This window comes from Ochotona princeps, chromosome 21, assembly GCF_030435755.1.
Source record: "Ochotona princeps isolate mOchPri1 chromosome 21, mOchPri1.hap1, whole genome shotgun sequence".
In the NCBI taxonomy this organism is placed as follows: Eukaryota; Metazoa; Chordata; class Mammalia; order Lagomorpha; family Ochotonidae; genus Ochotona; species Ochotona princeps.
The window spans coordinates 26853405-26875912 of NC_080852.1; the positions used below are offsets into that span (position 1 = coordinate 26853405).

General features: G+C 51.6%; 2 protein-coding genes across 4 annotated transcripts in view; both read left to right on the forward strand.

Moving 5' to 3' along the window:
- Positions 1 to 315: 315 nt before the first annotated feature.
- Positions 316 to 7473, forward strand: QARS1 (glutaminyl-tRNA synthetase 1). Its single transcript, XM_004581452.3, has 24 exons — positions 316 to 703; positions 828 to 975; positions 1314 to 1423; positions 1889 to 1964; positions 2133 to 2197; positions 2589 to 2642; positions 2755 to 2815; positions 2895 to 2966; positions 3091 to 3176; positions 3310 to 3396; positions 3961 to 4060; positions 4188 to 4266; positions 4353 to 4461; positions 4565 to 4695; positions 4785 to 4877; positions 4994 to 5131; positions 5542 to 5629; positions 5719 to 5862; positions 5986 to 6090; positions 6242 to 6334; positions 6431 to 6558; positions 6652 to 6718; positions 6797 to 6922; positions 7326 to 7473. The coding sequence occupies exons 1-24, from the start codon at positions 587 to 589 to the stop codon at positions 7374 to 7376; spliced, it is 2328 nt and encodes a 775-aa protein (XP_004581509.2). The 5' UTR covers positions 316 to 586; the 3' UTR covers positions 7377 to 7473.
- Positions 7474 to 8105: 632 nt separating this feature from the next.
- The window catches only part of QRICH1 (glutamine rich 1), a 45679-nt gene continuing 31276 nt past the window's right edge, over positions 8106 to 22508 (forward strand). The window contains exons 1-3 of one of the 3 annotated variants that reach the window (XM_004581451.3): positions 8106 to 8613; positions 10021 to 10080; positions 22088 to 22417. In XM_004581451.3, coding sequence (XP_004581508.1) covers positions 22109 to 22417 — 309 coding nt within the window. In that variant the 5' untranslated portion in view covers positions 8106 to 8613; positions 10021 to 10080; positions 22088 to 22108. Of the gene's footprint in view, positions 8614 to 9325; positions 9528 to 10020; positions 10081 to 22087; positions 22418 to 22508 lie in introns of those variants that run through there. The other 2 variants (XM_058679120.1, XM_004581450.2) reach the window with 2 other exon arrangements.

A 22508-nucleotide genomic window follows, 5' to 3' on the forward strand; every position in this document is an offset into this window, starting at 1 on the left:
GAGGCAACTGCATGTGGCACGATGTTCTAAACCAAATCATCACAGACCTACTGTCGGAGACTTCAACTGGACCGAACCTGCCCCTTTCCTGGCGTGTCTCCTCCAGCCTGAGAAACCTTGGCTGGGCCGTTCCTCACATGATGTGCGATGCTGCTTGGTCCGCGGATTGTTCAGACTTCATGGGGGGGGGCTGGGTAACGGTTTCCATGACAACGCCAAAGCCGTGACGTTAAGAAATGCGACGGGAACTCACATTTGAGAACAGTTTTGGGAGGCAGTTCCTAGGCGCTGAAGGAGTAACGTCAAACACCCAAGAGTCACGCCCGCTTTTCCTCAGTCCACCGCTTTCAACACTTTCCCTCCAGCTCTTGCTGACGCAAGAGGGCAGAAGCCACACGCCCCAAAAGGCCTGTTCGTTGGCCTTGGGTACCTTAAATGGCGGCGACAACCCCGCAGAGTTCCGCCTCCTCCATCCTAGGCCAGACGCCATTGGGTCGCTCCTAGGCTTCGCCTTCCTATTGGCCAGAGGGTGAATGTCGACGCGCCGACTCTACCCAAAGTTTCTTTTGGTTTCCGGTACCTGGTCATGGCGACTGCCGACTCTCTGTCGCTCTTCACCGGCCTCGGCCTGAGCGAGCTCAAGGCCCGCGAGACGCTCAAGAACGCGGCTCTGAGCGCGCAGCTGCGCGAGGCGGCCACCCAGGTGCGAGCGAGCGAGCGGATCCCAGCGCCTCGTGCGGCCGGCGCAGATGCCACTGTGCCTTGCGGGTGTCCCGCCCTCTCTCACTGAGCTTGGGGGACTTCTCCCCCGACCCCTCTGATCCCAGGCGCAGCAGACTCTGGGCTCCACCATCGACAAGGCTACTGGGACGCTGCTGTACGGCTTGGCCTCCCGACTCCGAGACCCCCGGCGTCTCTCTTTCCTTGTGAACTACATAGCCAGCAAGAAGATCCACACGGAGCTGCAGCTCAGCGGTGAGACCCCTGCTTGTCCTGCCAGTTCCACAGGAATCCTTTCCTTCAGCTTTTGGGGCCTTTTTTTCTGCCTTTTTAACCAAGCTTCCTGCCAAACCCTCCCACCTTACCCCAGTTCCTTCTTGAAAAATTATGTCGTGTACAGGCAGGTAGGGTGGTGGGGGACTCTAGTGAGACTATAGGGGGTGCCCACTGAGGTCTGCTGGGAGCCACACCACCCGCCCCTCCCTGGGAACACAGGCTTTTTTTCCATTGTGAGGTTTCTCGGGCATCGGGCCTTCTCTTGTCCACCGCTTGGTGCTGAGATCCCACCAACTCTCCAACTGTCCCTTTCTCAGCTGCCCTAGAGTATGTGCGGAGCCACCCCCTGGACCCCATCGACATCCAAGACTTTGAGCAGGAATGTGGCGTGGGTGTCACGGTGACCCCAGAGCAGATTGAAGAGGCCGTGAGTTTTTTTTTCTTTTTTAAGGTTTATTTTTATTGGAAAGGCAGATATCCAGAGAGCAGGAGAGACAGAGAGGAAGATCTGTCCAATGGTTCACTCCCCAAGTGGCCGCAATGGCTGAAAGTGAGCCAATCTGAAGCCAGGAGCCAGGAGCTTCTTCCAGGTCTCCCACACAGGTGCAGGGTCCCAAGGCTTTGGGCTGTCCCCGACTGCATTCCCAGGCCACAAGCAGGGAGCTGGATGGGAAGCAGGGCTGCCGGGATTAGAACCAATGCCCATATGGGGTCCAGGTGGTGTTTGAGGCGAGGACTTTAGCCACTACACTATGGGGCCAGTCCCTGTGAGTCTTTTTTGATCCCAGCCATGGGGCTTCCTCCCCAGACCCCTACTTTCAAACTCAGGGAGTGGGAGTGTGGGTTCCACAAAAGACAACCTTCCTACACCATATGGCTTGGATTGCTGCAGGTAGAGGCCACTATCAACAGGCACCGGCCCCAGCTCTTGGCTGAGCGTTACCACTTCAACATGGGGCTATTGATGGGTGAGCAGGGGCTCTGTCGTTCTCTCTGTGGTCATGCTGCATTGTCAGGGCAGGAGGTGGGAGCCTGTGGTCCGGCTGGACCCAGGCCCTGGTTCCTTTTCCGGGGAAAGAGAGTAGGGTGTGCTCTATTTGGACCCCTCCCGCAGTTTCCTGTGCACACGCTTCTAGGAGAGGCTCGCGCTGCACTCAAGTGGGCAGATGGCAAAATGATCAAGCACGAGGTGGACATGCAGGTGGGCACCTTCCTGAGCTGGACACTGGTTAGACTGTTCCAGAACAGGGCCTGGGGCCCACTGGAGGATGGACGAGTGGAGGGGTTCCTGGGTTCTGCCCCTCTTATTCAGATCCTCAGTGTCTGTGTCCCTTAAGTAAGGCCAATAGGGCCCTTGCCCAGGGATGTTGGTACAGAATCACAGGAGGGTGTGGGCAGGACAGGCCTCATTGCATGGGTCCAGTGTGCCCCTTCAGGAGGGAGAAGGCATGTGAGGTCTGCAGAACCCCATGAGAAGACAATGTGGGGTGCACTTGGGGTGGGAACAGTTCTTTGAGGCTCTTGGGTGGGTGGTGGGTGGGGTCAGCTGGGAAGAGGACACTGCTGGCTCTGCCTGACCACTCTCTGCTTAGGTCCTCCACCTGCTGGGTCCCAAGATGGAGGCTGATCTGGAGAAAAAGCCCAAGGTGGGGACTGAGGTCAGGGGTAGGGCGAGATGTCGGGGAGGGAGTGTTGGCCTCAGTAATCCCAACTCTCCATCCAAGAGAGATGCTGACACAGTTTTGGGCCTCTTTTCAGGTGGTGAAGGCTCGGTCTGAAGAGCCAGACTGCAAGACGGCCAAGGATTTGGTGGAGAACGGTGAGAGGCTTGTGGTAACTCTCTGTGCTGGGTACTGCAGCTGTAGCCAGAGGAGAAATTTGTGGTTTCTTCACTGTAGGTGAGCCCATTGGCCAGACCCTGTCTCTGCTGGAACAGCTCCGTGGGGAGGCCCTTAAGTTCCACAAGCCTGGTGAGTGGCTGAGTTAATGCCCCAGCCAGGGCTGCCACCTTGGCTGGGAGCCCTGATGCTAGACCCTGGGCATCCGGAGTCGTGGTATGTGGATGGGTCCTCAGGCTTGTTCTGGCCCTGTCAGGGGAAAACTACAAGACTCCAGGCTATGTGACCACCCCACACACCATGGATCTCCTGAAGCAGCACCTGGAGATCACAGGGGGGCAGGTACGTGGGATCATGGCCAGGCCAGCCGCCACCAGATAGCCTCACCCACTGCCATGGCCTCCCCAGCAGGGAGGGAGGGTGGGTAGTCCAAACTCTGACCTCATGTCTCTTGTCCCATCCCCACTTCTCACAGGTTCGTACCCGGTTTCCACCAGAACCTAATGGGATTCTACACATTGGACATGCTAAAGCCATCAATTTCAACTTTGGCTATGCCAAGGTGAGCATGCATCAAGGACCTGGCCAGCAGGGTCGTCACTGATTGCTCCTGTGGTTGGGGATCTGGAATGTGGCTCTTGTCTTGTGCTTAGCCAGGGAGATGTCATAGATGCCACATGTGACATATTCCTGGGACTCCTTAGGCTTGTTGGGGGAAAAAAAAATCTCGAGGTGGCAGTTAGCAAATTCAAATTGGCTCAGGAAGGGGCTGGCATTGTGGTGTTACAAGTTAAGCTGCTGCCTGTAATGCCAGGTAGGTTTGAGTCCTAGCTGCTCCACCTCTTATCTAGCTCCCTGCTAATCGCCTAGTAAAGCCCTAGTACTTGGGTACCTGCACCCATTTTGGAGTCCCTGAAGAAGCTTCTAGCTTTAGCCTACCCTAGCCTGGACTCAAAATGATACACATATGGGCTGCTGGTGCTGCATTTAGGTGCAAGAAGGAGAGGGAGGTTTTTGAAGGTAATGTTTAGCTCCAACCCAGGAGAGCTCTAAGGATGTCCCAGTTTCATGAGCTGGGCTGGGGGCTCGTGGACCATGCGGGAGCTCACAGATGCCACTCTCCTAGGCCAACAACGGTATCTGCTTCCTGCGCTTCGATGACACCAACCCTGAGAAGGAGGAAGCCAAGTTCTTCACTGCCATCGCTGACATGGTGGCCTGGCTGGGTATGGACCGGGTGAGGTTTGGCGGGGTCTGGTTGTCAGTGGGCCCCTCCCTGGGCCCTGACCTGCCACTGGATGTGATTTTCTGATTTTCTGTGGGTTGTTCTCATCTGTTCTCTTTCTGCCCCAGGCTACACACCATACAAGGTGACATACGCCTCTGACTATTTCGACCAGTTATACGCCTGGGCTGTGGAGCTCATTCGCAGGTGAGACCTAGTACCTGGTGATGCCCAGCCAGGTAGGCTGAGTAGCTTATGGCCAGGCTGGGCACTCATCGCTTCTTCCCCCACAGGGGTCAGGCTTATGTGTGCCACCAGCGAGGCGAGGAGCTCAAGGGCCACAACACCCTGCCCTCGCCTTGGAGGGACCGTCCTGTAGAGGAGTCACTGCTGCTGTTTGAGGTGGAGTCCTTTAAGGGGGCATCTGGCATTGGGTGGCATCCTAAAATACTGAGGATGAGATGGGCCGTGCTGAAGAAACAGTCCAACCCATTGCTCCTTCCAGGCAATGCGCAAGGGCAAATTTTCAGAGGGTGAGGCTACGCTGCGGATGAAGCTGGTGATGGAGGATGGGAAGCTGGACCCAGTGGCCTATCGTGTCAAATACGTACCGCATCACCGCACAGGGGACAGATGGTAGGTGAGGGCATGGGATGGGGCTGGGCCATGGAGCAAGGGCGGTGGGAGACGGTGAGGATCGGGGATCTGCTCCTTATGTCCTACAGGTGCATCTACCCCACCTACGACTACACTCATTGCCTCTGTGACTCCATTGAACACATCACACACTCCCTCTGCACCAAGGAATTCCAGGCCCGGTGAGGAGCCCAAGTCCCCAGGGCTGACAAGGCCAAGGGGATTCTCACAGCCCTTCTGTGGTCTCTTCATGATATCACAGGTGTCAGTCCTAGCCCCAGCCCTGCCTTCTCCCTAGACGCTCTTCCTACTTCTGGCTGTGCAATGCTCTGGATGTCTACTGCCCTGTGCAGTGGGAATATGGCCGTCTTAACCTACACTACGCTGTTGTCTCCAAGAGGAAGATCCTCCAGCTTGTAGCAGCTGGTGCCGTGCGGTACGTGTTGTCATTTGGCTGCTCAGAGTTGGGAGCAGGCTTGGGGTGGGGATAGTAGTGGCAGGTGTATAGCCTATGGGTTAAGATGGCACATCCCAGATCAGAGGGCTTCGGTTTGATTCCTGGCTCCAGGGGTACCTTTCTGCCAGTGTAGTTTGATAATGTAGTTTGGTACTTCTGCGAGTAGTTGGTAATGACTCCAGTAGTTGGGGGGTCCCTGCTACCAGGAGGCCTGGGTGGAGTTCTGTGCTCTCCAGTCAGGCCCACTCCTGGCTATTGCAAACATTGGGGAATAAACCAGAGGATGGGAACACTCTTTCAGTCTCCTTAAATTATGAAACAAACAAAAAACCCCCAAGGTGGTACTAGTGACCTTGTAGGCAAAAACTTCACACCTCCTTCACCTACAGGGACTGGGATGACCCCCGGCTCTTCACACTCACAGCCTTGAGACGGCGGGGTTTCCCACCTGAGGCCATCAACAACTTTTGCGCCCGGGTACAACCACCGGTCTGGTTGGGCAGGTGCGGGCTGAGGGCAATGACCTGCAGTTCAGGCTGGGACTCAACGCTGAACTGACCCACCAGGTTGGAGTGACCGTGGCCCAGACCACAATGGAGCCGCATCTCCTGGAAGCGTGTGTGCGGGATGTGCTGAATGACATGGCCCCTCGGGCCATGGCTGTGTTGGAGTCACTACGGGTTGTCATCACCAATTTTCCTGCTGCCCAGGTGGGCCCTCCTCTACCTGTGTTTGGGTGAGGGTGTGGCTGGGGTGTTTAACCAGGCCTGGGCATGCGGAAGGGGGGCAGTCAAAGTGTCTGGAATGACAGATATACGTTTTGTGCTGGACAGTCCATGCAAATCCAGGTGCCCAACTTCCCAGCAGATGAAACCAAAGGCTTCCACCAAGTTCCCTTCACACCTGTCGTCTTCATTGAGAGGACAGACTTCAAGGAGGTGAGGGCGGGTTGGAATCTCTTCCTGGGGTCCTTGAGTCTCCCCTGCCCCTCTGAGCCAACCTCTGCTCAGCCTGGGGGCTGGGGAGAAGCCACTCCCGCTTTCCTTAACCCCTGCAGCTTCTGGGGTCTATCCTACCTACTCCCTCTAGGAGCCAGAGCCAGGCTATAAGCGCTTGGCGTCTGGCCAGCCCGTGGGCCTCAGGCATACAGGCTACGTCATTGAGCTGCAGCGCCTCGTCAAGGTGAGAGCCAGCTGCAGCCTGCCCACTGCAGCACCTGCCTGCCAGATCTTCTTGGGTCCCTCTGCATGAAGCTGCCTCCCACTCCACCCCTTCCAGGGCCCCGATGGTTCCGTGCAGAGCTTGGAGGTGACCTGCAGACGTGCGGATGCTGGTGAGAAACCCAAGGCCTTCATTCACTGGGTGTCACAACCCCTAACGTGTGAGATCCGCCTCTACGAGCGGCTGTAAGTGAGCCTAACTGGGGTGGGTCTGGGTCCCAGGTGGGCACTGTTGCAGCTGCCCAGCTGGAGGGCTCATTCCCTCCACTCTGGCTGCAGGTTCCAGCACAAGAATCCAGAAGATCCCACAGAAGTGCCTGGTGGATTCCTAAGTGACCTGAACCCGGTAGGTTTGTGGGGCATGCAGAGAGGGCGGCAGGCCTCCTTTCTGGGCTGGATTGCCTCCTGACTCCCTTGCTTCCAGGCATCGCTGAGAGTGGTGGAGGATGCGCTGGTGGACAGCTCCGTGGCCCTGGCAAAGCCCTTCGACAAGTTCCAGTTTGAGCGCCTTGGCTACTTCTCCGTGGACCCGGACAGCCGCCCTGGAAAGGTGCTAGGCTTCCCCTACATGCCCTTCCTTGGTGCAGCAGTGACACTGGCTGCTGTCCACGGTGCCAGGCGTTCGGCCTATGTCCTGTTTGTGGATTGTCCCCATCACGGAGGGGCGGTCCTCTGCTGCGGAAGGCCCCGGTTACGTCCGTGCACCCACTTGAGTGCAGCTCCCACCCTAACTAATCCTTAAATCAGGTGGCCTACCTGAGGTTTGTCAGAACTCTTGGGAAGCCAAGGCTCAGAGCTAGCCAGGCCCTCAACCCAAGCCCTGAAGTTAGCCAGAGCCCACCGCTACAGGACTCCTGGCCTTTGGCCCCTCACATCCTCACTGTGAGGAAGAGGGAGCTAAGAGGCCTGGGTTGATGCTCATTTCCCACCCACCCCCCCCCCCCGCCCTCCAGCTCGTGTTCAACCGGACCGTCACGCTGCGAGAGGACCCTGGGAAGATGTAAGCTAGAGACACCATGAACGTACCTACCTCTTCTGGAAGCTGGGGTTAGGCTTCGCCGGCCCTAACTCCAGGCAATAAAGACAATTAAAGCCCCCCTCTCCACACTGGAGCCCGTGTGTGATTTGTCTGTTTGCAGCATCTGGGGGGGCCCCCAGGGACATTCGTGTGTGTGTGTGTGTGTGTGTGTGTGTGTGTGTGAGAGAGAGAGTGCGAGCCTGTGCACATCCTAGAACGGGCTTTGGGGACAGAGCCGCAAGGCCCTGGCAGCGTGAGCACACACCTGTGCCCTGCTTGGTGCCAGGGCGCTCCACCTGCCCGCGGGCCTGCTCAGCGCCCTCTGTGTGTCGGGCACAGCCAATCAAGCCAGTCCAAGTTACGCACGGTCACCAGGCGCTATGTGGGAGATGGTCCTGGCGCGGGGCTGGGAGAGGTGCATGTTCTCCAACAGTCCCTCCCTAGGGAAGCTCCAAGGCCGAGGCAGGTTTGCCGGGGCAGTGTGAAAGCTGGGCGAGGGCCGCCTGCAGCTTTAATGCCCTCCACATTTTCCCTGTATACAAACACGGGCTACCCGAGGCTTCCTTTAAGGTGGACCTGCCTGTGCACGGCCACGCTGGGCTCACAGCACACAGCCCGGGGGTCCCGGGGCCCTGGGTGCTCCAGGCAGGGAACGACCGGTGGGCTTCCCCGGGGGTTCTCGCTTGGAGACGCCGGGCCCAGCTCGGGGGTGTCGGGGGACCACCTTAACGCAGAGGCCGAGCCGGCTTGGGCCCCGCCCCGCGTGGGGCTGCGCCACCCGAGGAGGCTCCTGCGGGCGGCGGAAGGTGGGCTCCGGCTCCGCGGCCAGGCCGATCCCCGGCTAACCCCGTGCCTGGCTCCGCCCCTCACGGAGGGGCGTCCAGGGGCGGTCCGACGCGTTGGCCACCCAGCCACAGCGCACCCTGGGCCAGGACTTCTCGCCTCCCGGGCCAAAGGCGCGGCCTTCCCTCCCGGGTGGAAGCGTCCCCTTTAAGTGTGGCCAGGAGGCAGCCCTTACTTCTCGCGTGATCCGACGCTCAGCTTCTCGCGAGAGGATCCATCGGCCCCCATTGGCTGTGAGGGTTGAATGTAAGATGGCGCCCAGGGAGCTGTGAGGAGAAAATCCTGTCGGTGTTGGAGCGGCGACGGCAGAACCGGGGCCCCGGGCGGTGCGGCGGGGCCGACGGGGAGAGCGGCGGCGGCGGCGGCGGTGGCGTCGCCGGGTGAGGGCTCCGCTGGGGAACGGGGCTCCCGGAAGGCCGCGGGCCTGCGGACACTGGGCCCACCCCACACACACACACACACACACACACACACACAACGGCGGGCGGGGGCGGCCGGGCAGCTGCCGCGGGGCGCGGGAGCCCTTCGGGGGGCAGCGCCGGCCGCCGACGTCCCCGGGCTCGCGGCTGCCCCCGCCGGTGGGGGAGGGGCGGCGGGGCGGGTGGGCGCGGCGTGCGCGCGCCGGCGCGGGAGCGCGCCCGAGCCTCTGCGGCCCCCCCTTGGCGCTCGGGTGCGCGCGCGCCGTGCGGCCTTCCCGGGGCGCATGGCCGCCGACGTGCGCGTTCCCGGCCTTAGTTTTTTTTTTTTTTTTTTTGCTTCCCGGCTTCTGGGAACTGTGTGTGTGTGTCTGTGTGTGTCTGTGTGTGTGTGGGGGGGCCCTGTGGGCTGGAGCGTCTTTCCGGGGCGCGCGCCCTCCCGCCAGCGACTCCCCCACCTCTCCGCTAGTTTTGCGGGGCGCGCGTCTCTCGGAGCCGATCGCGGGCGGGCGGGCTTTACTGCGTGGGGAAGGTGGCGAGTTCGGGCCCTTCCGAGCCTGCTGACGTCCTCCCGGCAACTGTGGCCTGGGCTGGCTTGCCGCTCTGCTTTCGCTCTGCTCTCGTGCGAGGCGGGCGAGGCTCCCTGTGAGGGGTGGGTGGGTGCGTGCAGCCCCGCTGAGCAGAGCCTCTCACTGGAGGCGTGAGAGGGCAGGGGTTCTTCACCCACCCTCGGGTGCTGTGTGGAGGGGAGGCGGACCGTCCTGGCCCCTCAGCCCTTGAGTGGGCCCTGCTTGGCTTTCCCCAGAAACCAAGTCTTCCGTAAGCGCGATTCCTGCACGCCACCCCCTCACCCCGCACTCTGAGCTCAAACACGCTAGGTACTGTCCTGAAATGCAGAACTGGAGTCCCCTCCTCCTCCGTTTTTTAAACCTGCGGGTCTGGGGACTTACTTGAATCGGTTTAGACAAGGAACCCCTCTTGCCCCAGCCCAAAAAGTCTCTGAAGTGAAGAACTGAGTATAAACGCTTTTATTTTTATTACTGCGATTTCAAAACCCTCTGGGGGAGAAATTTCTCAACTCTAATGTATTTCTCTAAAAGTCACTATTGGTTTAGAGTTTCCATTCCTTCCCCCACCCCCCAGGTCCTAAGGTTTGTCCTAGAGGAGTAGGTGTCTCTTTTTTTTTCTTTCCCTAACACTAAACATCTGCCACTGTGTGTGTCTTGGTATTGCTTCATGAAGGAAAAAATAAAATAGAAACCTGAGGGAAAGTGACCGGGTAGTTGTGGCTGTAGCTGGGTCTGTTTGAGAGCGAGGTACGACCGTCAGAAGCTGAGGGTGGAAGGACCTTCTTTGTTCTGTCTTCTTCAGAATGTTAGAAGTCTTAAGACCTCAGGACAAGCAGCAGAGATACATGCAGCATGGTGACCGGTGAGTTTAAATTGTTGATGGGCTGGACATCCGTCCGTGGGCACTGTTATCCCCTGGTCATAATGACACATGACCTAGCGTGGCAGTGGGCAGTGCTTCTGGCGGCTGCTGGGCAGCACCCCCAAGGGGCTGCAGCATTGAGTCGTGGCGTGCACACGTTTCTCCTCAGAAAGTCAGAGCTGGCAGCCTGCTGGCTCAGCCCAGCAAGCACCTGGCGGTTCTCAGGGAAGCAGCTCAGTTTAGAGCTCCCTGCTCTGAGTTTATTATCTGTCTTTATGAAGTCAGTTTGGACTCTTCATTTTGGATTTGTGAATAATGTTTCCATAAGCTTGTCAAGATTAACCTGCTCGGTGGTTGTCTTGGTGCTTTGATAATTTGGGTTCTTCCAAACCACAGGCCCAGTAGTGGTTAAATTTTCTAGTAAACTTGAATTATTCCACAAAAGAACAAGAAGGGGGCTTTGGGTGGGGACTTGGTGATGGCCAGGACGTGTTCCTGTACGTGAGACTGCATGCTGGGTTTCTGCTGACTCGGTATGGATTGTTCCTGCTGTCTGTGCACCTTGCCTGTCTGCTGTCTCAGTGACCTCTCTGGTTTCTGAGCGAGCCTCGGAGTGAGGTGTTGACTAACACCTGAACTCTGTTTTTGTTTCAGATTCTTGACATTCTCTTTAAGCATCATTTAAATGCTTCTAGGGTTTTTTTGCCCGGCTGTCCCTTCCGATTGTGATTGCTGTTAACTGAGGTGTCTGCATGAGGAAATAACAGCCTACTGTCTTTGCTGAAAAGGGAAAGAAACGGTTGTTTGGCATCATTCTATAGGGCAGCCAGACTGTAACTACACGAGCTCATGTTTGTTAGATTTTGCTTGATAACAGAGTGACAGAGAGTGAGCAAACACGTGCTCTCGCATGCATCTTTCCGGGGTTCATTCCCCAAATGCCTTCAGTTGCCCAGGCGAGGCCACGGTGCAAGCTGGAGTTGAGTGCGCAGTCTGGGGTGGCAAAAATGCAGGTATTTGAGCTGTCCTATGCTGCCTCCCGGAGAGTACATTAGCTAAAAGCTGGGTGCCACAGAACCCACCCCTGATATTTTTTTCTTACTTATGTATCGTACTTCCATTTTTGTCTCAAATGTTGGAGCTTTGCAGAAGCTGGGAGCCAGAAAGCAAGTCAGGTTTTCCATGTGGATGGCCAGAATCCAGGTACTTAGGGTCACTGCTGCCTCCCAGAATCAGCACAAGCAGGGAATGGGAGTCGGGGGGCTAGAGCCTGGGGATGAAGCTACCTGGGACCCCACTGTGGGATGTGTGCGTCTCACGGACTGGGCTGCTTGTTGGCCCCATTTCTCTCTCTCAATCTCTCTTAAGTTTGTGAAATATGTTTCTGTATGCAAAAGCACTTCAAAAAAGTATGTGGGAAATGGAATTTAAGATGAATCTATCTTGGGCCTGGCACGGTGGCCTAGTGGCTAAAATCCTCGCCTTGAAAGCCCCAGGATCCCATCTAGGCGCTGGTTTTCATCCCGGCAGCTCCACTTCCCATCCAGCTCCCTGTTAGTGGACTGGGAAAGCAGTCGAGGACGGCCCAAAGCTGTGGGACCCTGCACCCATTTGGGAGAACCGAAGGAAATTCCTGGCTCCTGGCTCAGGATTGGCGCAGCAGTTGCTGTTGTGGTCACTTGGGGAGTGAATCATTGGACGGAAGATCTTCCTCTCTGTCTCTCCTCCTCTATGTGTATTTCTAACTTTGCAATAAAAATAAATAAACCTTTAAAAAAAACTTTCTAAAACAAGATAAATCTATCTTGGTGCAGAGAATTTTGAAATTTGTGGGCATTTTGTACTATACATTTCCATGAAGTTTTTTGAAAAATCTCTTGTGTACATGGATTTCCAATTTTTTTTTTTCTTCAAAGATTTTTATTCATTTCATTACAGCCAGATATACACAGAGGAAGAGAGACAGAGAGGAAGATCTTCTGTCCGATGATTCACTCCCCAAGTGAGCCGCAACGGACCGATGCGTGCCGATCCGATGCCGGGAACCTGGAACCTCTTCCGGGTCTCCCACGTGGGTGCGGTGTCCCAATGCATTGGGCCGTCCTCAACTGCTTTCCCAGGCCACAGGCAGGGAGCTGGATGGGAAGTGGAGCTGCCGGGATTAGAACCGGCACCCATATGGGATCCCGGGGCTTTCAAGGTGAGGACTTTTGCCGCTAGGCCACGCCGCTGGGCCCAATTTCCAATTTTTTTTAAAGAATTAATTTTTTTTTATTGGAAAGGCAGATGTACAGAGAGAATGAGATACAAAGAGAAACAGCTTCAGTCCGCTGGCTCACTTCCCTTGTGGCCGCAGTGGCTGGACTGAGCCAATCTGGAGCCAGGAGCCAGGAGCTTCTTTTGGGTCGGGCACGCAGGTGCAGGGTCCCAAAGCTTTGGGCCGTCCTCGACTGCTTTCCCAGGCCACAAGCGGGGAGCTGGATGGGAAGTGAAGCAGCCAGGACATGAACCAGCACCCATACGGGGTCCTGGCACGTAGCCATTGAGCCATTGTGCTGGCCCTGTAAAAACATCTCTAGGGATAGAATTACTGTGTTCTCCCTTTCATAAAAAAAGTTATTATTTTTATTTTAAATATTTATTTATTTTTATTGAAAGGTGGATATACAGAGAGCCGGAGAGACAGAGAGGAAGATCTTCCGTCCGATGGTTCACTCCCCAAGTGAACGCAACGGCTGGAGCTGAGCCAATCCGAAGTCAGAAGCCAGGAGCTCTTTTGGGTCTCCCACGCGGGTGCAGGGTCCCGAGGCTTTGCGTTGTCCTCGACTGCTTTCCTAGGCCACATACAGGGAGCTGGATGAGAAGCAGGGCCGCCGGGGTTAGAACTGGCAACCATATGGATCCCGATGCGAGCAAGGCAAGGACTTTAGCCACTGCGCTATCACTCCGGGCCCTTAAAAATTATTTTTACTTTTGATGATTTTTGCATAGTTGATTAGGGTGATTAGGATCAAGGGCTACAGAAAGGTGGGTGAGATTACCATTTCCACGTTCTCTTTTTTCCCTCCTGTATCTGGGGGAGATAAGGAGAGAAGGCATACTCATCTTCCCAAAAACCTCTGCACCCTGGGATGGAGGACAGCCACCCAAAACCACCCCAGAGTCCCCAGTGTGGAGCATGCTCTGAGGGGCCTGCTCATGAGGTTTTGATAGTTCAACATACTGTGTTCTCTAGAATGGATGTTTGCAGCTTCACCGTATAATGCACTTTATAGCCAATCAGTATTTAGTAGGAGTATTTATTTTATTTTTTAAAGATTTATCCATTTATTTAAAAAACCTCATAACCAGAGAAGGGGAACAAGAGAGCTATCTTCTTGCCAAAGGAATAGTCAGGTCTGGGCTAAGCTGAAGCCAGGAGCCAGGGACTCTGTGCTGGTCTTCCATATGGGTGATAGACAAACCATCTTCCCAGATGTGTTAGAGGGAAGCTCTACTCAGAAATGGAGTAATAGGGCCCAGCACAGTAGCACAGAGGCTAAAGTCCTCACCTTTATGCCCTGGGATCCCCAATGGGCACTGACTTGTATCCTGGTTGCTTCACTCCCCATCCAACTCCCTGCTTGTGGCCTGGGAAAGCAGTCAAGGATGGCCCAAAGCCTTGGTACTCTGCACAGGCATGGGAGGCCTAGAAGAAGCTCAGCTCTGGTCATTGCAACTACCTGTGGAGTGAGTCAGCAGACGGAAAATCTTTCTGTAAATCTGCCTTTGCAATAAAAATAAGTAATAAGTCTAAAATTAAAAGAAAAAAAATGGAGTAATTTGAGAATTGAACCAGTTTTGTAAGGTTGAATCCATTGTCTAGCAGTAGTCTAACCTATTTTATAGTAACACTGACCGCAGGAGTGAGAATTTAACATTCCTAGTTGAAGATGTTAGTAATAGAAAGATGAAATGATATGGGTGGTGTGGTGAGACAGCGGATTAAAACTGCCACCTATGGTGCTGACTTCCCATTTGAATACTGGTTTGTATCCTGTCTGTTCCACTTGTATTTAAAAATTTTTTTTTTTTCTGAGACTTATTTATTTTTTATTACAAAGTCAGATATACAGAGAGGAGGAGAGAGAGGAAGATCTTCCGTCTGATGATTCACTCCCCAAGTGAGCGCAATGCCCGGTGCTGCGCCAATCCGGAGCCAGGAGCCAGGAGCTTCTTCCAGGTCTCCCACGCGGGTGCAGGATCCCACAGCTTTGGGCCGTCCTCCACTGCTTTCCCAGGCCACAAGCAGGGAGCTGGATGGGAAGCGAAGCAGTCGGGATTAGAACGGGTGCCCATGGGATCCCGGGCGTGTAAGGCAAGAACTTTAAACACTATGCTATCACCCCGGGCCCAACATCCTCATTTTTTTTAAGACTTATTATTTTTTATTTGAAAGGCAGAGTTAACAGAGGGAGGAAGAGTCAGAGAGATTGATCCACTGCTTCACTTTCCTAAAGGGCTGCATTGGCTGGAACTGGGCCAGGCTGGAGCCAGGAGCTTCATCCGTATTTCCCACTTGAGTGCAGGGGTCCAAGCACTTGAACCATCTTTTGAAGCTTTCCCAGGGACTGGAACTGGATCCCATATGGGCACCACTTCAGGACTAGCCACTCTGTTTCCCATCCAGCTCCCTGCTTGTGGCCTGGGAAAGCAGTGGAGGACGGCCCAAAGCTGTGGGATCCTGCACCTATGTGGGAGACCTGGAAGAAGCTCCTGACTCCTGACTTCAGTCAGCTCAGCTGCAGCTGGCTGTTGGCTCATTTGGGAAATTAACCAGCAAATGGAAGACCTTTCTCCCCGTCTCTCCTCCTCTCTGTAAACCTCCCTTATGAAAATTAATATATCAGTCTTAAAAAAAAAAATAAAAGAAATGAAGCAGGCCAGACTTGAACCACGGGGAAGCCAGTGATGTGCTAACAGGTTAGCCCACTGTGACTTAGTGCCAGCCCCATATATTGTGTTACAGTTACCTTTTCTATTTAATACAATTGGTGGGAGATACAGGAGAGTATTAGAGAGGGAGAAACTTAAATCCTGTGTGATTGCAATCATCTAGGTGTGCCTGTTAGCATTTTCTGTGTATATATTCTTCCAGGTGTTTTTCCTAAATATAAATGATTTAACAGTACTGGGAAATGTAAATAAATTTGTTGGCTGCCTTTTTCTGCATATGTCACTGTGTCATTAAATATTGGTAGTAAAAAATAGGGTTGGGGCAAGGAATGCAAATGTTGACATGCTTTTTCTGAAGCTGTGGGACCATCATTGGAATCACATACAGAAAGCTTGGAAGTAGTTCCTGTTGGTTTTTTCTTTTTCTTAAATGCAAATGGAGTTTTTATTATTATTATTTTTTGAAGATTTATTTTTATTATAACGTCAGATATACAGAGAGGAGGAGAGACAGAGAGGAAGATCTTCTGTCCGATGATTCACTCCCCAAGTGAGCCACAACGGGCCGGTGCGCGCCGATCCGATGCCGGGAACCTGGAACCTCTTCCGGGTCTCCCACGCGGGTGCAGTGTCGCAATGCATTGGGCCGTCCTCAACTGCTTTCCCAGGCCACAAGCAGGGAGCTGGATGGGAAGTGGCGCTGCCGGGATTAGAACCAGCGCCCATATGGGATCCCGGGGCTTTCAAGGCGAGTACTTGAGCCGCTAGGCCACGCCGCCGGGTTATTATTATTATTTTATGACACAGTTCCATAGGCTCTGGGATTTCCCTTAAACTCCTCCCATTCATTTCCCCTGTATTATTATAATATAGTGTTCATCTAGTTCCTATTTCTAAAAAGTGAAAGGTTTATACCATTTGAGAGATACCAGAGTATAGAAGTAGTTCCTGTTTCTAAGAATTTGGTGTGATGGCTCAGTTGGCTAAATCCTCCCCTTGGAAATGCTTGGATGCCTTATGGGCACCAGTTTGTGTCCAAGTTTCTCTGCATTCAGCTTCAAGCATGGCCCAAAGCCTTGGGACCCAGCACCTGCATGGGAGACCTGAAGAAGCTCCTTGCTTCAGATCCACTCAGCTTTGGCCATTGCAGCCATTTGGGGAGTGAAGGAGCGGATAGAATATCTTTGTCTCTCCTTCTTTCTGTAATCTGCCTTTCTAATACAAATAAGTAAATCATAAAAAAAAAAAAAGGAATTTGGTATGTAATAGTGGCATATTAGTTTGGTGGGCAACAGAATTTCAGTAATGCAATAAATGATATAGGTATAAATTGGTCATTGCAAAAAAGTTAAATTTGATTTTTTGTCATATTTCGCAAAAAGTTTTTAAAGATTTATTTTTATTGCAAAGTCAGATATACAGAGAGGAGGAGAGAGAGAAAGGAAGATCTTCCTCTGATGATTCAACCCCAAAGTGATAGCAGCGGCCGGAGCTGAGCCGATCAAAAGCTGGGAACCAGGAGCTTCTGTGATCTCACACGCTTGGGTACAGGGTCCTAAAGCTTTAGAGCATCATCGGCTGCTTTCCTAGGGCACAAGCAGGGAGCTGGATGGAAAGCAGGGCCACCAGGATTAGAACCAGCACTCATTTAGAATCCCAGCTGCTAGGCTACTGTACCAGGCACAAGATTTATTTATTTTTATTGGAAAGACAGATAGAAGAGGAGAGACAGGAAGATTATCCATCCGCTGATTGACTTACCAAGTGGCCACAATAGCTGGAGCTGAGCTGATTCGAAGCTAGGAGCTTCCTCCAGGTCTCCCATGTTGGTGAAGGATCCCAAAGCTGTGGACCGTCCTCAACTGCTTTCCCAGGCCAGAAGCAGAGAGCTGGGTGGGAAGCTGGGCCGGCAGGGCACCAATTGGTGCCCATGTGGGATTCTGGCTTGTGCAAGGCAAGGACTTTAGCAGCTAGGCCACCGTACTGGACCCAGGCTTTTCTCCTTGTAAAGGAAAGTTTAAAGCATATATTTGAGTATTTTTTTGCACTTCTTGAAACTTACTCCATTTTTTCCTGAGACCTAAATATTTAGTTTATTTGCCATTTTGCAAGGTAATAGATTTTTATTTGGGTTGAAATTTCTTTCTTTTTTTTTTAAGAAAGATTTATTTTTATTGCAAAATCTGATATATGGAGAGAAGAGAGGAGATAGAGAGGAAGATCTTCCGTCTAATGATTCGCTCCCCAAGCGGTAGCAATGACTAGTGCGCCGATCCGAAGCTAGGAGCCAGGGTGCCGGGTCCCAAGGCTTTGGGCCATCCTTGACTGCTTTTCCAGGCCACAAGCAGGGAGCTGGATGGGAATTGGGGCTGCTGGGATTAGAACCGGCACACATACGGGATCCCGGAGCGTTGAAGGCAAGGGCTTTAGCTGCTAGGCCATTGCACTGGGCCCTGGATTGGAATTTCTTGTAAGTTTTTGAAGATACTGGTGTAGAGATGCTGACAGGAGTTGCTGAAAGGTTCTGGGCAGCGGAATTGTTTGTGTTGTTGTTGGAACCTTCATTTTCAGAATTTGCTGCTTGCTAAAAAATAATGTATGATTGATTAAACAAAATTGTACCATGCTTATCAATGATATACAGCTGGAACATTAATTTTGTTATCTGGCAGGGTGACGTTTAGGGATAACTCTAACGTTAAAATTACTAAATCTACAAATACAAGTTCAAAGGAATTGAATATAGGAAAAATAAAAAATGGTAGTGGTCAGGTTTGGCAAGGTGCCTCTGACTGGTTCCTAGCAGGTGGTAGATGTTTACAGTTGGTAGATTGTTGATTGTAGCCTTTCACATCACTGATTCCCACTGCCTTCCCCGGCTTACCTCCCAAAAAACTAGATGGACTTCAGCTCTGTAGAAAAACTTTGTTTGCAGAAAGAAAAGCTGGTGAAGTTCTCCTTCAGACTTAACACCGAAATGGAGATGCAAATTTGACTGCCCTGGGGGATGTGGGGAAATGAGGTGACTATGGGCACCCCATCACTTGGCTTGCCTGAACAGCAGCACTCCTACAAAGACCATCCAGTTCTGGAACTTGAATTTAGTTTTAAAAAGGTTTATTTATTTTTATTGGAAATGTAGATATACAGAGAGGAGGAGAGACAAAGAGGAAGATCTTCCATCCATTGATTCACTCCCCAAGTGAGCGCAAATGGCTGGTGCTGTGCTGATCCGATCCGAAGCCAGGAGCCAGGAGGTTCTTCCAGGTCTGCCACGCGGGCGCAGGGTCCCAAGGCTTTAGGCCATCCTCAACTGCTTTCCCAGGCCACAAGCAGGGAGCTGGATGGAAAGTGGGGCCTTCAAGATTAGAACCCGGCGCCCATATGTGATCCCAGTGGGTTCAAGGCTAGTACTTGAGCCACTAGACTATTGCATTGGGCCCTGGAACCTAAATTTTTCTGTTTTGCTTTGTATTGGTGTCTGTACTTTTCTCTGATTTAAGACAACAAAGTTTGATGGATGACTTCATGTGTATTTTCAATCATTGGTTTCACATAGGAGCTACAATTCTACCACAGGCAATCTTGATAAGTGCAGCATTCTTTCCATATATTATGGAAATAAAGCTCATTGTTGAAGAAAATAAATTTTAGGAAATTTAAATTTTCGTTGATATTTGCAAAAAAAAACCCGAAAGGCTGAAGTCTGAGCTAGGAGAGGATTAGTTAGAGACTGCTTGTGTCGTCTGTGTCCTCTTTTTAGCCAAAGGGTAACTATAATAAGAAATTAGGGTCGGGCCCGGGGCGATAGCCCAGTGGCTAATATCCTCTTTTTGAACCCGCCAAGATCCCATTTAGACTCTGGTTCTAATCCTGGTGGCCCTGCTTCCCATCCAGCTCCCTGCTTGTGGCCTGGGAAAGCGGTCGAGGATGGCCCAAAGCCTTGGAACCCTGCACCCGGAAGCAGCCCCTGGCTCCTGGCTTCGGCTCTGGCCGCTGCTGTCACTTGGGGAGTGAATCATTGGACAGAAGATCTTCTCTGTCTGTTCTCCTTTCTGTATATCTGCCTTTCCAATAAAAATAAATAAATCTTAGAAAAAAAATTTGGGTCACACATTGTAAATTTTATGAGCATATTTGAACTTGATTATGAGAGGTACTTTTATAAAAGTTCTGTTTGTTTATTAGAGAGACACATCTCCTATCTGCTGGTTTTCTCCCTGGGTGCCTCCCAGTGCCTACCTTGGCTGGGAGGAGGCCGGCAGCAGGACCCCTGTCACAGTCCCCTATGTGGGTGGTAGGGCCCCTCCCAGTTAGCCATCACCTGCTGCCTCCCAGGGTGAGCCTCAACAGAAAGCTGGAATCAGAGCCAAGCCAAGCTGAGACTCAGGCCCTGCTATTCAAATGTGAGGGTGTTTCACCTGCAGTTTACCCTGCAGAGACCCCACCTTAAGGAAGTTGGCATGTGTATGTTGTTAGCAGGGCTGCTTTAACACGTTCTGTGCCAGTGTGGCTGGTAGTGCTCGCGGGTCATGTTTGTGAGGAGGCACGTTCTGAGCCCCTAAGGCAAGGACAGTGTGTTTGGCCTTGATGTTCTTATCTGCATGTGCCGTGGACGTTGTTGTTAGCTTAAGTTTAAACTGTCACTGCAGACTTGATTTGCACTCAGAGAAGGTAACTGTCCAGCCGTCCTTGCTCTCATAGGAGCTTTCGAAGGAAGACAGGCTCAGAAAATGTGGGGAAGGGTCAGGGAGCATTGCTGTGCTCTGCTGTGCTTTGGGTTTCCTAAGATGTGTGGCCTGAAAGTTCTGCTTTCTGCGTTTCCTTACTTAGGGAGAAATAATTTGTAATACATGCCTTGTTAAAAAGAAAAAGTGCTGCTGGTCTATTCTGTTTAAATACACCTCAGTAATTTGTACACTAAACATAGGCTTTTCACATATGTAGCCATGATTACTTGTAGTAAGGACTGTGTATTTTGTTTTGTTTCACTTTTGCCCTGGATGTGTAGGTTTTTCTCCCAGGTGTATACTAATTATTTACTAGGGGAAATAAGTATACATCTTTTCTATAACGTTTACTGCTAGGTTATGAACTAATGTATGATTAGGCGTTAAAGGTATGAGGCATCGTAATGCTGCTTTTTCCACCTTGAATTCCAAATGCAACACGTACCTTATGTAGACTATTCAGGGAAGGTCAGGTCATACTCCTTTATTTAAAAGCTAGCATACAAGCAGAAAACACTTTAAAAATTTTATTTGAAAGACAAGAGTTGGTGGGGATCATCCCTGTTTTGCTCCCTAAGTAGCCACAGCAGCTCGAGCTGGGTTGGACTGAAGGTAGGAACTTCTTGCGGATCTCCCTCATGGGTTTCAGGGTCCAGGCACTGGGGTCATCTTCCACTGCTTTCTGTGCACATTAGCAGGGATCTGGATTACAAGTAGAGTAGCTGGGACTCAAACTGGTGCCATTATGGGATGCCAGCACTGAAGGCGGTAGTTTTACACACTACATACCACATTGTTGCCCCCCCCCCCCCCCGCCCCCCGCCTCGGGACATAATCTTGTCTTCCAGGAATTCAAAGCCAGGTAGAAATGAGGTAGTTTCCCATATACCTTGTATCTGCAGAGGAAGAGGGTTAAGGCATTGATAAACTCACTGGTATTTCTAACCTAATGACTCAGAAAAACAAAATCACTTTTCTAGAGGATGTGGCGAGGCCACCATCGACTGGGCACCCAACTGTCTTTAGGTGGTACTGTTTTCCTTCAGGTTTAGGCACCTTTCTAACTCTTAAATACATGATTTAAAAAAAAAAAAAGGAAAAAGAAGAACTTTGCAGAATTGATTTCTGAATTTCAATAGTGACCTAATTATTTAAGGTACTCTTAAACTCTTCCCTAATTTAAATAAAATTGGTTGAATATGTAATGTTATCTGTGGATTAGATGTTACTTTTTTGTTTGTTTTGTTTCTTGTTTTTTTATTATTGTTTTTGGTTTTTTGGTACTTTTTTTTTTAAGATTTATTTATTTTATTATAAAGTCAGATATACAGAGAGGAGGAGAGACAGAGAGGAAAATCTTCCGTCCGATGATTCACACCCCAGGTGAGCGCAATGGCCGGTGCTGCACCGATCCAAAGCCGGGAACCTGGAACGTCTTCCAGGTCTCCCATGCAGGTGTAGGGTCCCAAAGCTTTGGGCCATCCTCGACTGCTTTCCCAGGCCATAAGCAGGGAGCTGGATGGGAAGTGGAGCTGCCGGGATTAGAACCAGCGCCCATATGTGATCCCAGGGCGTTCAAGGCGAGGACTTTAGCCGCTAGGCCATGCTGCCGGGCCCGGTACTCTTTATTTAAGTGCTTTACATATATTGTCAGCTCTGAGGTAAGTGTAATTTTAATCCCATTTTATGGATAAAGCTAAGAATAACTGATTTGCCTAAGTTGCATGTCTAAGGAAAAATTGAATTAGGATGTGAATCCAGGGAGTCTGGCTCCAGAGTTTATGCTCTTTACCTATAAACCTTGCTGTAAAGCAATAGTAGCAGTTGATGGCAAGTGAGATTTTTTGGTGTTTCTGTTGGGAGATGTGTTTTGGGTCATGGCCCAAATGGGTGGCACTCCTGTCTCTTTTGGGACCTAGTAGGCAGCAGAAGTAACACATATCAGTAGGAATCTGCTCCTTGCATCCTTCTTGTTTGGTTGTTCTGTCTGTCCCTCACAAAGCAATTTTGCATGTGATATTTACCATCCAGTGCTTGGCTCTGCAGAGAAAATTAGGTTGGTCTGGTGCTGGGAGGAGCATATGTATTCAGACTGTTTATCCAATACTATGGAGCATGCTGCTACTCTTTGATTTCAGTGTGGTGCAGCAGTTTGATTTTGGGAAATGTGAGTGGGAATAATTTGTAAGTACTATTGTGAGAAAATAAGGTGCTATCATGAAACTTCCCTGTAGATTCTGGGTATACATTGTACTTCACCCTGATGCAAGGGTGATTGTTTCTGTACATTTCTATGGCAAAAAATAATAGCATAATTTTGACTTCTGTATACTTATTTCTAGGAACCCTAAGGACTCTGCAATATGAATAATTCCCTGGAGAATACCATCTCCTTTGAAGAGTATATCCGCGTGAAGGCCCGGTCTGTTCCACAGCACAGGATGAAGGAATTTCTGGACTCGCTGGCCTCGAAGGGGCCAGAAGCCCTTCAGGAGTTCCAGCAGACAGCGACCACCACCATGGTGTACCAGCAGGGTGGGAATTGCATTTACACAGACAGTACGGAAGTGGCTGGCTCTTTGCTTGAACTTGCCTGTCCAGTCACCACCAGCGTTCAACCACAGACACAGCAGGAACAGCAGATTCAGGTTCAGCAGCCACAGCAGGTTCAGGTAAGCCCAATTTTGTGGTGCATTCTGTTTTGCATAATTTATTTACTCTAAAGGTTTTGATTAATAGAAACATCAAATTTACATGTTATTT

Coding starts and splice junctions, on each gene's coding strand:
- QARS1 (XM_004581452.3), top strand. CDS start 587: ATGGCGACTGCCGACTCTCTGTCGCTCTTCACCGGCCTCGGCCTGAGC. Junction 2,967..3,090: donor CCTTAAGTTCCACAAGCCTG/GTGAGTGGCTGA, acceptor TGGCCCTGTCAG/GGGAAAACTACAAGACTCCA. Junction 3,397..3,960: donor TCAACTTTGGCTATGCCAAG/GTGAGCATGCAT, acceptor CCACTCTCCTAG/GCCAACAACGGTATCTGCTT.